Source organism: Bombyx mandarina, chromosome 28 (genome assembly GCF_030267445.1).
Source record: "Bombyx mandarina strain Sakado chromosome 28, ASM3026744v2".
Taxonomy (NCBI): domain Eukaryota; kingdom Metazoa; phylum Arthropoda; class Insecta; order Lepidoptera; family Bombycidae; genus Bombyx; species Bombyx mandarina.
In genome coordinates, this window is record NC_143233.1 from 6,823,280 (window position 1) to 6,838,022 (window position 14,743).

General features: G+C 40.6%; 1 protein-coding gene across 1 annotated transcript in view; it reads left to right on the plus strand.

Annotated features, from left to right (window-relative positions):
- Window positions 1-14,743, plus strand: part of LOC114243371 (cell adhesion molecule Dscam2) — a 160,063-nt gene that overhangs the window by 15,697 nt on the left and 129,623 nt on the right. The window contains exon 2 of the mRNA XM_089738982.1: window positions 1,815-1,873. Within this exon, the coding sequence (XP_089595108.1) occupies window positions 1,816-1,873 (58 nt within the window). The 5' untranslated portion in view covers window position 1,815. The remainder of the gene's footprint in view (window positions 1-1,814; window positions 1,874-14,743) is intronic.

The window sequence follows — 14,743 nt, forward strand, 5'->3', positions numbered from 1 at the left end:
AAGTACCACTACCGTAGCTATTTCTGCCGTGAAGCAGTAATGCATTACGGTTTGCGGGATGGCGCAGCGGTGGTATTGTAAAAAATGAGACATTTTTTTTTTATTGTTTAGATGGATGGACGAGCTCACAGCCCACCTGGTGTTAAGTGGTTACTGGAGCCCATAGACATCTACAACCTAAATGCGCCACCCACCTCGAGATATAAGTTCTAAGATCTCAGTATAGTTACAACGGCTACCCCAGCCTTCGAACCGAAACGCATTACTGCTTCACGGCGGAAATAGGCGGGGTGGTGGTACCTACCCGTGCGGACTCACAAGAGGTCCTACCACCAGTGATCGAACTTAGAACACATATCCCATAATTGGTGGCGGACATTTACGTTGTTGTTATCCAAATCAAATCAAATCAAATCAAAAAAGTTTTATTCAACATAAATGAAAGTACATACTTGTTGAACGTCAAAAGAATTACCGCCAATTCACAAGAATTAGCCTCCGTCCTGAGAAGAATTGGCAAGAAACTCAGCGGGCATGTTTTTTTTTTTTTTTTTTAAATATTAGATTTTTATTTTTATTTTAAATATTATTATTTTTTTAAATATTCATATTACAATAAGTAATTATAACATAACAATTTTACAATATTGAAATTCCCGGAGCGAGCAACTCATTCCCACTTTGTGCAATCTTCTAGATAATCATTGACTTTATAGTAAGCTTTATTGCACAGATGTTCTTTAATAGTTTTCTTAAACCTATGTATATGTAGGTTCTGAACATCTTGTGGGATTTTGTTGTACAGGCGCACAGACAAACACCCGAATGAATTTCGTATCTTATGTAACCTACTCATCGGCACAACAAGCTTGTGTTTGTTCCTAGTATTTTTATTATGTATGTCCGACATCTTAGGAAACTCCTCAATATGTTTACGAACATACATCAAATTTTCAAAGATGTACTGGGATGGCATAGTGAGAACTTTAATTTCTTTAAATTTTTCCCTCAGGGATTCCCTTGAGTGCATGTTATAAATAGCACGTATAGCTCTTTTCTGCAGAATAAATATCATTTCTACATCGGCCGCATTGCCCCATAGCAAAATGCCATAGGACATGACACTGTGGAAGTAACTAAAGTAAACTAAACGAGCCGTGTCCGCATTTGTTAACATTCTAATTTTTTTTACTGCGTATGCTGCAGAGCTAAGCTTACTCGCCAATTTATGAATATGAGGTCCCCACTGCAGTTTGGAGTCCACTGTTATACCAAGAAATACGGTTGACTCAACAAGCTCCAATGATTCCTCAGAAACAATTACATTACTATCTACTTGTCTCACATTTAAAGATGATTTAATACATTTTAAAGTAAATTTAATACATTTCGTTTTCTTACTATTCAATAATAGGTTATTGATACGGAACCAATGAACCACACACGAAATCGCATCATTCACTTCGTCATAGACTTGTAATTGTCGTTTAATTTTAAATAATAAAGATGTATCATCTGCGAATAATACGACCTCGTGTCGGGACTCAATAAAACTAGGCAAATCGTTTATATATATTAGAAATAAAAAAGGACCCAAAATGGAACCCTGAGGTACACCCATTTTCAACGTGGTGCCTGAAGATCTATTTCCTTTCACATCTACTGTTTGTATCCTTCCTTTTTTTACCATTTAACCATTTTTTAACCATTTAACACCAGATGAGCTGCGAGAACGTCCATCCATCTGTATAATATTGTAATCTAGTTCTGAAATTAAATAAATTTATTCTAATGTCTATTAATTTTTGTTTCAGAATGAAAATGCATTCGTTTTCACCGTTCTTCATAACTGCAACATTGATTATGATATCATGTGAGTATTATAAACATAAGTTACTTGTTTTAAAACACATTTTCACTGGTGGTAGAACCTCTTGTGAGTCCGCACGGACTGGGTACCACCACCCTTCCTATTTCTGCCGTGAAACAATAATGCGTTTCGGTTTGAAGGGTGGGGCAGCCGTTGTAACTATACTGATACCTTAGAACTTATATCTCAAGGTGGGTGACGCATTTACGTTGTAGAAGTCTATGGGTTCCAGTAACCACTTAACAACCGCGTGGGCTGTGAGCTCGTCCACCCATGTAAGCAATAAAATAAATAAAAAAAGATCTAACAATTATTTTAGTATTTTATTCTGTTTTCGAGAGTATTAGATATAAGCGAAATTAATTTTTAAAAAAATTTAGCATTCTGCCCTCCTTCTCTATATTCTCTATAAGTGTGGGAATTTTCATACTCCTCCGTCCGCGCAATTTTCGTAAAAAGGGATACAAAGTTTTTGCTTCACGTATTATTATATAGATAATATAATTAGATTTATTCGTTATATCAGTTAAAGAATGCAATGGAAGGTGTCCCAGCGATTATTTCACCGTGTAGGTACGTTCGGAGTGTGAAAAATGTGTTAAAACAATCAGCCCCTTTGTTCGAGCCGCCACATTCATATATGGTGCGGTTCTGCTTCGCACTTGTTTTCAATACTGAACTTTTATTGTACACTATCCGAGTCCCGCGATGTTAGCTGCGTTTATTGTCGTACCGCGGGTGACGCCGCGGGGCGAAGCTAGTCTAAAAAAAGCCTAAGTTACTCCTTACATCATCAGCTACCTATCAGTGATAGTCTCGTCAAAATCGGTCTAGCCGTTCCAGAGATTAGCCGGAACATACAGACCGACAAAAATTGTAAAAAAAATTACTTTGGTGTATGTACCGTATATTATTCATATGCAAGTAGTAAAAAGCGGATATTTCAATATTACAAACAGACACTCCAATTTTATTTATATGTATAGATTTATAGTGGGTTTCCATTAAATACAGGGCGTGAAGAGATTGTCCCTCACTACAAGCGAACAGGCTTTTTTAAATACAACAAATAGGATATGAGACTATGGCCATTGAAGCCAGAACGTTTGAATACTTCGAGGCATAGATGGCGGGCTTGAAATACCACCAGCATAACCCTGACCCGTGAACAGGGGTGTCTGAAAATACTAGTTAACTAATGTAGATTATTCTTAAATGCTCATTAAGCTTATCTTCTTGGATTAGTAGTAGAATTATATTTCATCAGCCGGTAGTCAAATCTAGGTGCTAGGTGCATATCAGTAGTTATAAATATTTCATGAACAGATATGAGTAAAAGGGCTATTTTGATAATATCCTGAAAAGCACCCCACGCTTTTTTACAATAAAATCATTTTTTCTTACACTATTTATAATTCAAATTTATTAAAATTTATTTTCTATTTTTTAGTTGGATTTTCTATAAAAGCGTATTTTGTTAGTTTTTTTATACTATTATTTATTAATGTAATCCTGAACAGGAATTACTAGCATTGATATTAGTTTTCTCTCTAATGGATACACACGGGAGGCGAACCATTGATTGGGCGACGTGACTCGTCCTTGTATTGACAAGTTACCAGTACCAATGGACTCAATAATATTAATGAACCACGCGTTCATAGTTAGGCAAAGGCATAGTGCCTTTGGTATTGCAATCGAACTGGGTGAAGGCAATTACTAACTCTATAAATTCATAAAAAATTATATACGTGACTTCATAAATACTATGGAATAAAACGTAACATTTTGTAAATAGTTTCACTGGTGGTAGGACCTCTTGGGAGTCCGCACGGGTAGGTACCACCACCCTGCCTATTTCCGCCGTGAAGCAGTGATGTGTTTCGGTTCGAAGGGTGGGGTAGCCGTTGTAACTATACTGAGATCTTAGAACTTATATCTCGAGCTGGGTGGCGCGTTTACGTTGTAGATGTCTATGGGCTCCAGTAACCACTTAACACCAGGTGGGCTGTGAGCTCGTCCACCAATCTAAGCAATAAAAAAAAGTGTTATTTTAACGATAATCGAATACTTATACAGGGTTAAAAGGTTTCTTTATGTTTCAGTAAAAAAATATATATTTGAAAATAAATTAAGAAATAAAAATGTAGTATATTTAGTTAGTAGTCAGTAGATAAAGTTGTTTTAAATATTAAGTTTTTTTATTGCTTAAATGGGTGGACGAGCTCACAGCCAACCTGGTGTTAAGTGGATACTGAGGCCCATAGACATCTACAACGTAAATGCGCTACCCACCTTGAGATATAAGTTCTAAGGTCTCAGCATAGTTACAACGGCTGCCCCACCCTTCAAACCGAAACGCATTACTGCTTCACGGCAGAAATAGGCTGGGTGGTGGTACCTACCCACGCGGACTCACAAGAGGTCTTACCACCAGTAATTACGCAAATCATAGTTTTGCGGGTTCGATTTTTATTACACGATGTTATTCCTTCACCGTGGAAGTCAATCGTGAACATTTATTAAGTACGTATTTCATTAGAAAAATTGGTACCCGCTTGCGGGATTCGAACGCCGCGGCGCCGTTGCATCGCTAGATACGAATGCACCGGACGTCTTATCCTTTAGGCCACGACGACTTCACGTGTTCACGTCCTAATGTGTTTAGGAAGCCAGTTTTTCCGATCCGTACCTAGCTATATTGGAATAGAGAATTAAAATAATTTTACAATACTTCTTCTACTTTACTTCTAATTTTTGCGCGTGAGAAGCCACAAGTTGAACCTCCGAGCGCAACTAAACCATGAACGCGTGGACAATGGATTACGGGAAACATTTTCGACGTGTCCGCTACAGTTGTAGGCCCAAAAACTTTGTTAATGTACAAAGTTTGAAAACTAAACACGTTCACGGCTGGGAGTCAACGTACTTGGGACATTTAGCTTGCATATAACTAGAGAATTACGATGCTTATTGTGTGTTAGTGTTTGTGTGATTAAATTATCAAAGTATATCAACAGGTATGGGTACCGGTGGACGTCTTGTGAGTCCGCAAGGATAGGTACCACCACCGTGAACCAGTAATGCGTTTCGGTTTGAAGGGTGGGGCAGCCGTTGTACGGTAAAAACTGTGAGCTTAGAACTTATGTCTCGATGTAGGTGGCGGCTTTTACGTCGTAGATGTCTATGGGCTTCAGTAACCACTTAACATCAGGTGGGCTATGAGCTCGTCCACCTACTTAAGCAATACAAAATTATACTATAGTGAATTCTTCAAAATTTTAGAAGTGCGCTTCAATTGTTAAAGAATTACAGATACCAACCCCGCTCAACATAAAAATTGCCCACAGACACAGCCCACTGAGTTTCTCGCCGGATCTTCTCAGCGGGTCGCGTTTCCGATCAGGTGGTAGATTCTGCGAAGCACTGCTCTTGCTAGAGCCAGTGTTAGCACCACTCCGGTTTGAACACCGTGAGCTCACCTACCCGTTAGGGCGAAGCTGATATAGCCTCTCAAAGCTATCAGCATAGGTAGGAAAAAAAACCTACGGACATAAAATTACATTGTGACATTAATTACTTTAAAGTGTCCTAAAAAGCGTTTTCGGGGGCGCTTTGCTTGCTTGCACTATCGCTAAAACCATTTAGAGATTCCCGGCGAGAAGAGAGAATATATTTTTAAAGGAGCATTAAGCTCGTCTTGGTCTAACTATGAGACGCCCGATGTACCAGTATCGAGCGATGCTAATGTTAAAATTCCGCAGTCACGTACCAATTTCTCTATTAAAATGCGGACTTAAGTCGTCGTGGCCTAACGGATAAGACGTCCGGTGCATTCGTGTTGAGCGATGCACCGGTGTTCAAATCTTATGTTCACGATTGACCTCCACGGTGAAGGAATAACATCGTGTAATAAAAAATTAAACCCGCAAAATTATAATTTATGTAATTACTGGTGGTAGGATCTCTTGTGAGTCCGCGCGGTTAGGTACCACTACCCTGCCTATTTCTGCCGTGAAGCAGTAATACGTTTCGGTTTGAAGGATGGGGCAGCCGTTGTAACTATACTTGCGACCTTAGAACTTATTCTCAAGGTGGGTGGCGTATTTACGTCCTAGATTTCTATGGGCTCCAGTAACCACTTAACACCAGGTGGGCTGTGAACTCGTCCACGCACCAAAGCAATAAATAAAAAAAAGATGTGTGGTGTCGTGGGACACTGGATAGGAACGAAGTTCCCTATTATAAAAATATTAATTTTAAGTTCTATTCGAGGTATGGAGAAAATAAAACTGGAGTTTTCGCAACAACCCACGGTCATTCAGTAACATGTGAACTTATTGTGGTACACTTCATTCACGGTTGTTTGCATAAGAGTTAGTGTATTACGTAAACGAACGCTCTGAGGTCGTGGTCAATGAATGATAAAAAAATATGTTATTTTTTGTACGTTTTTACAAAGTTAATTCGTACACTGTGTGCATTACTAATGAAAATCTTACGTTACGGACGTTTTTTCCCGGTTAGGGTACCCCTCCGTATCGTCCCGTAAGGAACTTCGTTCCAAAAATGCTTAGTGCGTATATTCCTTCTGGAATACAATCCCTATTAAACATTCAGCATATAACCGTTCTTATGTAACTAAGTCCTGGAAAAGTTTAAGCCTCGAGCATTACATGACTATGTCGTGTTCTTGTTTATCTTAATAATAGCGTTGTCGTTATAGTAACAGCAAAACATGTCAATATTTTAAAAGATCAGAAATGCTTGTACGTTTTATCTAATTAACATTTCGGAATGAAGCGTATCACGAAAATCTATACTAATATTATAAAGCTGAAGAGTTTGATTGTTTGAACGCGCTAATCTCAGGAATTACTGGTCCGATTTAAAAAATTCTGTCAGTAGGTATTAGATAGCCCATTTATCGAGGAAGGCTATAAGCTATATAACATAATACTGAATTGATAATTTCCTCTTTTGAAGTCGGTTAAAAAGCGTGATTTTGGTACCTTAAATAACTCCTTAACGTTCTATTTTTCAAAAATATTTTCACTTTCTACGTAAATGAAGGGGCGGGTATTTCATGCGGACGAAGTCACGAGCAAAAACTAAGTCAAAAAGTCTTTCATTACAATCAGATATAAATATTTCGTATCTCATCGGGATAAGGACAACATTATTCCTTATTCTCTTGCGATGAATTTAAAATCGAATCATTGAATCTAATATACAGGATATTCACACCCGGCAAAGTTTCTATTGCGCAAACGTTGGCTAATGAGGTACCTACGTTTTGGAGTTCGTAATTACCGCGGTCACAACTTCCAAGCACACTGAAGAGACTATATACGCTCTATCTGTTCGCAGAATTAGGTTTGACGTGGAAATTTGATTATCGTTTCCGCTTCAAGCACGAAGGGATGCTAAAAGAAATGAGTGTTGAATTTAAAAGTGCTTTCTCCGATTTCCGCCTGTCTAATATGTAATTAAAATGGCCTAAAGGATAAGACATCCGGTGCATTCGTGTTGAGCGATGCACCGGTGTTCGAATCCCGCAGGCGAGTACCAATTTTTCTAATAAAATACGTACTTAACAAATGTTCACGATTGACCTCCACGGTGAAGGAATAACATCGTGTAATAAAGATAACCAAACCCGCAAAATTATAATTTGCGTAATTACTGGTGGTGGGACCTCTTGTGAGTCCGCGCGGGTCTTGTGATTTTAAACTTTTAATGGCTTTCTTGCTAAAGTTGCAAAAATGTCGCTTACGCCGAATACCTTTTCAGCCCTCGACGTATACATTAGATATTATATATGTCGGAGAAACCACAATTATTAACACCATCGTCAGACATTGTAGGGGCGCACGGGGTGATCGAGCTTAGCAGACGAAACGTATGACAGTTCTTAGGACGGAGGCACCGCTCTTCAAGAAGGCTGGTTGGTAAGTGTGATGGCGTCTCCGCACCTCCATCGGTTAGGCTCTGTTGTAGCACGAAGTTAGCCGATTTCTTGCGATACCGCAACCGTGCTGCCATCTCTCGGGAATCTTGCTGCGTTTCGTTTAGCTACTCGTCTCCGACATATATGATTATTATATTATCACAAGCTGCATTTAAAATTAACATTACTATTTCTCACCCCCACAAAGATTCTCGTCATTAACGCAACTGGTGTAGAGAGTCCAACACTCATATAAATATTAGCCTATCCATTAAGGACATGTATTTTCTACATGGATACCAAGTTTCAAGTCAATCGGATGCATGGCTCAGTAGTTATAACGGAACATCCGTAAAAACCACTGTATATAGGTATTTATATATTAGTATAGATGTGATAATCTAATATATAAAATTCTCGTGTCACAATGTTCGTTCCCATACTCCTCCGAAACCGCTTGACCGATTCTCATGAAATTTTTTATGCACATTCAGTAAGCCTGAGAATCGGCTACTATCTATTTTTCATACCCCTAAGTGATTAGGGTTGTCCACCCCTAACTTAATTTTTTTTATTTGGACATTTTTTTTTGTTATAATTAGGTATTATGTGGTTGAATGAGGTTTTGTTATTTTTATTATATATTCCCTCATCGTTCACAGCACTACATACCTCTTTCACTCATTTACCACATCCTTACACACTTACAATAAGTTAGTTTTTTTTTCTACACTAGAAATTCCCTAGAAATCTTATATATGGCAAAACAATGTTTGCCGGGTCAACTAGTTATGTTATACATTCGAGTTTGCCACGAATTTCCTTTGCACCGGTCGAGTGCACCTTCAGAAATCTGAATTATAGGACTCCAAATAGCAAGGCTTATTCCGCTTACGTATTCGAGATTCAACTTCGAGTACTGAAAATTTCGTCTGAAACCGCGCGAATGGACGACTTTTCACAATGGAACGCTAACGAATGACGCCCACGGAATATCGTCGCTCTCTGGGTCCTAAACGAGATGTATTATATAAGTTACAATATAGTCCGAAATTATAGCTCCGGCTCTGGCGCCATGATCGGCGGACGGTGATACGTGTCCGAAAATTTGTAAGAACAGATTTGATTTTATTTATTTCTAGCGACCCGCCCTCGCTTCGCTTCGGAAACATTACATTTTATTAGTGACTAGCTGACCTGGCAGACATCGTAGTGCCTCAATTGATAAATAAAAGATCTAAACTTTTGTATAAAATGAACTTAAAACAAACAAAAGGAATCCGTCTGACGGGGGACACATCAAAGGAAAAACAAAATTGTTATTTTTATTTAATTTCAAGCATTTTCATATATATCTACCTTTTAAACCTTCTCTGGACTTCCACAAATAATTCAAGACCAAAATTAGCCAAATCGGTTCAGCCGTTCTCGAGTTTTAGCGAGACTAACGAACAGCAATTCATTTTCTTTTTATATATATTATTATATAAAAATGAATTGCTGTTCGTTAGTCTCACTAAAACTCAAGAATCGCTGGACCGATTTGGCTAATTTTGGTCTTGAATTATTCGTGGAAGTCCAGAGAAGGTTTAAAAGGTGAATAAATATATGAAAATGCTCGGAATTATATAAAAACAAACAATTTTGTTTTCCCTTTGATGTGTCCCCCGTCGGACGGATTCCTTTTGTTTGTTTTAAGTTTATTTTTTACAAATACCTACATCGATTGAGGCAGTACGAAGTCTGCCGGGTCACCGGCAAACGTGAGTCCCGCGATGTTACCCGCGGTTATTGTCGTACCGCGGCGACGCCGCGTGGCGAAGCTAGTCTAAAGATAGTAGCCTAAGTTACTCCTTATATCATCAGCTAACTATCAGTGAAAATCTCGACAAAATCGGTCCAGCCGTTCCAGAGATTAGCCGGAACAAACAGGCAGACAGACAGACAAAAATTGTAAAAAATGTTATTTTGGTAAATGTACCGTATATTCATATGCATGTAGTAAAAAGCGGTTATTTCAGTATTACAAACAGACACTCCAATTTTATTTATATGTGTAGATGGGTTAGGTTTCATCCGACCAGGCTTTCAAAGAAAAGAAGAGACATTCGACCTGACTCCAAGGTCTAAAAGTTAGGTTTGTGTTGTTTCTTTGAAATCTGCAATCTTAAAGCGTCTTTAATTCAGCTAGACAAGTAGAGAACACTAAAGACTTTTTTTATTGTAAATATTGTTACATATTTGAAAAAAAAAATATTGAGAAAAAACAAAAAAAAGCCCGCTGAGTTTGTTTCGCCGGTTCTTCTCAGGACTGTGGCTTTTTTTTCGGAACCGGTGGTAGAGTTAATATTGTTATTTATATTTTGACATTCAACAAGTGTGTTATGCTGACGTCTAAGTTGAAATAAATGCTTTTGAATTTGAATTTGAATTTATTTTTCGCATCACCATTCCGTGTTCTGAACTATGTCCAAACTGACATAACCTTGTTGACGACACAATGACGGCTGATGAGACGAAGCGAATTCCTAACTAGCTGTATTTAGGCGCTCTTCTCCTAGATACAGGCGATACTGTGATGACGTATTGTTTGACTTACTTGAATATTATCTATTTACTGAATAGTTGTTTTGAAAACATTTCTGTTAGTAAAATAATAAATTCATTCAGGTCAGTAACGCGAGAGCTGATCTGTCGATGTAATAAAAAAAATGATTATTTTGTAAAATTGATTGACTCGACAGCACGTGTGACAAGACATTTTTTTTTATTGCTTAGATGGAAGGACGATATCACAGCCCACCTGGTTTTAAATGGTTACTGGAGCCCATAGACATCTACAACGTAAATGCGCCAATCACCTTGAGATATAAGTTCTAAGGTCTCAAGTATAGTTACAACGGCTGCCCCACCCTACGCATTACTGCTTCACGGCAGAAATAGGCAGGGTTGTGGTGCCTACCCGCGCGGACTCACAAAAAGTCCTACCACCAATAAAATTACTCTTAGCTATCCGCGCCGTTATAATCGTTCAGATGTTAGAACAATATGAATTTCGAGTGAAAACATGAACTCGTATGCGGGCCCGAAAAGCTTGAGCTTTATTCACAGCGCTTTTGCGAAAGGGAAAGTTTTATAGAGATTTCCCTTGTTTAGCGTTAAAGCTAAATATTAAACGCCCACCTGCTGTGGAAGCTCTGAGGTAACTTTTAAGGTCTGTTGTAGACTTACGCTGTTTTTTATTTATTGTGAATGAGGTTTCTGTTTGTCTATCTGTGACAACCAGTTTTTTTTTTACTGCCCTTGTAGGCAGACGAGCATACGGCCCACCTGATGGTGAGTGGTTACCGTCGCCCATGGACTTCAGCAATGCCAGGGGCAGGGTCAAGCCGCTACCTACCGTTAAGTACTCTCCACAAGTCTCATTTGAAGAAGGACATGTCATAGATTAGTTTTGTAACTCATATCATAATGTAGTTGTCGTTTGTGATGCTAATGTATACCAGCTCCAGCAGCTTTGAGCTCGCCCAAGCGTCTGCGCAAAAAAAAACCCATTTCAAATCATCCTAGTGTAGGATTCCGCTTCCAACAGTCAGGAAATAATACACAGATTGCAGTAGTTCACTTAATTCTGTATTGCTTTATTTGTAACTCCACTTGTACAATCTTTAGATATCTGCTTACTACGGAATACACTGTTTTCTGTCCCGTATTTTGAGACTACCGCCTTTTTTATTATGTCACGTCCCTACTACTGCCTTTGCTCCCACCAGCAGTTTTGCTATTTGGCAATCCGATAATTGCCTTAACTTCAACATGATCCATTTTATTTTAAACTAGCTGACCCGGTAGACTTCGTAGTGCCTCAATCGAGAAATAAAAGACCTAAACTTTTGTATAAAATAAACTTAAAACAAACAAAAGGAATCCGTCCGACGGTAGACACATCAAAGGGAAAACAAAATTGTTATTTTTATTTAATTTCGAGCATTTTCATATTTACTACCTTTCAAACCTTCTCTGGACTTCCACGAATAATTCAAGACCAAAATTAGCCAAATCGGTCCAGCCGTTCTCGAGTTTTAGCGAGACTAACGAACAGCAATTCATTTTTATATATAGATTATTTTACAACAAACCTTACACTAGGAAAATGTAAGCAAAAACTGCGTTTAAATCAACATAAAATGCCATAAACCACGGAGCTTACGTTGCACTTCAGACGTGCTATTCACGGAGTCTGGATACGGGAGCTTCATAAATATTTATAGGAGTCGACACTTGAGATGTAACGTGATCCTTGTTAGCGGCGACAAATAATAATCGGTTTTGACATAAGATTTTCCTTTAGTTGTATTAGGATTTTGAGATTTAAGTCTTCGTACCCCAATAAGGTTTGATGCGATATTTGTATATCAAGCGGACGGTTAGCGTGGTATGTACATGTGATTTTTTTTTTTTTTTTTTGATTGAAAGTTTACTGGTGGCCCGAAGGCCTTTCCAGTTTCAGCAGGACAGGTGGGCGAGCAAAGGCTTAGCCAAGAGGGGTGGGATTTGCTAACAACTGCCCGAGCGCCTCCGAAGGAGACCTAACAACTCAAGAGCAATTGTTTCGCGAATGAATCTACTACCGGATCGGAATCGCGACCCGCTGAGAAGATCCGGCGAGAAACTCAGCGGGCTGATGCATGGGTTAGGTTGCACGTCGACCTCTTTGTCGAGTTCGGTTACCGGGGTCCCTAAGCCTGCCCCTAGTATTAGAGCTGAAGGCATCTAATGCAAAGGTTATTGGATCTGATGGATCCGTAAGGACGTGTCTAGGGCGTCGACGGTGACTGGCTCCTGCATGATCAGGATTCGGGGAGTAGTCAGCGGCGGCAACGATAAGGCGATTATCATGACACATAGACTTATCGAAGTACCGTTCCGACGCTGACTTCATGTATTTCTGGATAGATTCGAGGCCCAGGTCGTCGTGTAGGTCAACGTTCCTCACGAACCACGGAGCTCCGACGGCTAACCTGCAAAAGCGGGATTGTAAAGATTGAAGGGTTTCTATGTGTGTGCGGGCCGCGTGAGCGAACACCACACTCGCGTAAGTCATGACGGGCCTTATGCAAGTTTTGTAAAGTGTCACCTTGTTCCGAAGGGAAATTTTACTCCGCTTACAGATCATGGGGTAGAGTCTATCGAGAATAAACGCGGCACGGTCACGGACTGATTTTATATGCGGGCGGAATGTCATCGATGCATCCAGGGTAACGCCCAGGTACTTGACCTTCCTGGCCCAGGGTATGGGTTGTCTAAAGAGAGTAATCGGGGGTGTGAGATTCCTCCTCCTAATCCGGGAGGAAATCCGTGTGGAGCTTCCCCTCTGAAATAGCACCGCAGTACTTTTCGCTGGGTTGATGTCTATGCGCCATTTTCGGAACCACTGTCCTAGGGCTAGGGCTGCGCTCTAAAGCTTCTTCGCGATTAGAGACTTGTTTCTACTGGAATAGTAAACAGTCGTGTCGTCGGCGAATAAAGCTAAATGGGTCGGCGGCGACCGGGGAATATCGTTAACGAATAAGTTGAATAGGAGGGGTGAGAGGACAGAGCCTTGCGGGACTCCAGCTGTGAGAGATCGTGGGGAGGAGCGGGTTCCCTCGACTCGATATCGAAAAGAGCGGTTCGACAAGAAGTCCCGTATGATGAGCACGAGACTATCCGGCACGCCCATGTTGAATAGTTTGAAAATCAAACCATTGTGCCAGACTTTGTCGAACGCTTTTGCGACGTCGAAGAAGAGAGCTCCCGTGTATAACGGTTTTGGTCGATTAAGCCCCACAAGAATGTGCTCCGTGAGGCGGTGCACCTGTTGAACGCATGAGTGATTTGTACGGAATCCGAATTGTTCATCGATGAGAATGCCCTTGGATGAGACGAAGTCTCTGAGGCGTTTGTAGAGCAGACGCTCATACAGTTTGCCTAGAGACATGAGGAGGCTAATCGGGTGGTAGCTCGTCGGATGATTTTTTGGTTTACCGGGTTTATGTATGCCGATAACGTCCGCTTCTTTCCACACCGCGGGAAAGATACAGTTCGCCATAGCGGCATTGAAAATAGATGCCAACATCACGATGAGTTGGACGGGTAGAAGTTTAATAACGCGGTTGGATATACCGTCGGAACCGGGAGCCTTGCGAGGACGTAGGTCTTTGATCAAGTCTTTAACTTCCATCGGGGTGACGGGTGGTAACGCATCCGAGGGTGGCAAGGAGACTCTGCGTTCTACCTCACTGTCTACTAATTCTACATGAACAGGGTCCACGGATTGAGTGCTGGGCATGCACTGGGTTTGCAATGTATCGGCCAGTAGCTCTGCTTTTTCGTCATCATCGAACGCCGCGAGTCGGCCTGAGGGGCCTACGAGGGGGGGCATAGTTACTACCGTATCCGATTTGAGAGTACGAGCTAAGCGGTAGTAAGACCTTTGGAAGGGCGCGAGTCCTTCTAAGAAATCAGACCATCTGGCATCTCGGACTTCGGCGATGCGAGACTTTACGTCGCGTTGTAAGGCACGCATTCGAATACGATTTTCCGCGGTAGGATACCTGTCGTAGGCGCGTATCGAGGCGTTCTTAGCTCTAAGGAGCTCCCTAATATCGTCGGGCAACCCGAAGCGGTAAAGGAAGTCCTCCGCCACAACTTGTTTCGATGACCTATCTAATGTCGAGGTGATGTGTGACGTTAAGATGTCTATGGCTTCAGCGGTATCCTGAGGAGACGGGGTAGAGTCCGAGCTAAACGGGAGCGATGGTGGATCAGATTCAGGCAGACTAATGCCCAGTGTGTGCCAATCCACCACAGTCCTCGCGACAGGAACGGAATCGGGAGCGCGACCGAGCTTCATAACGACGGGACGGTGGTCTGAATCTAAC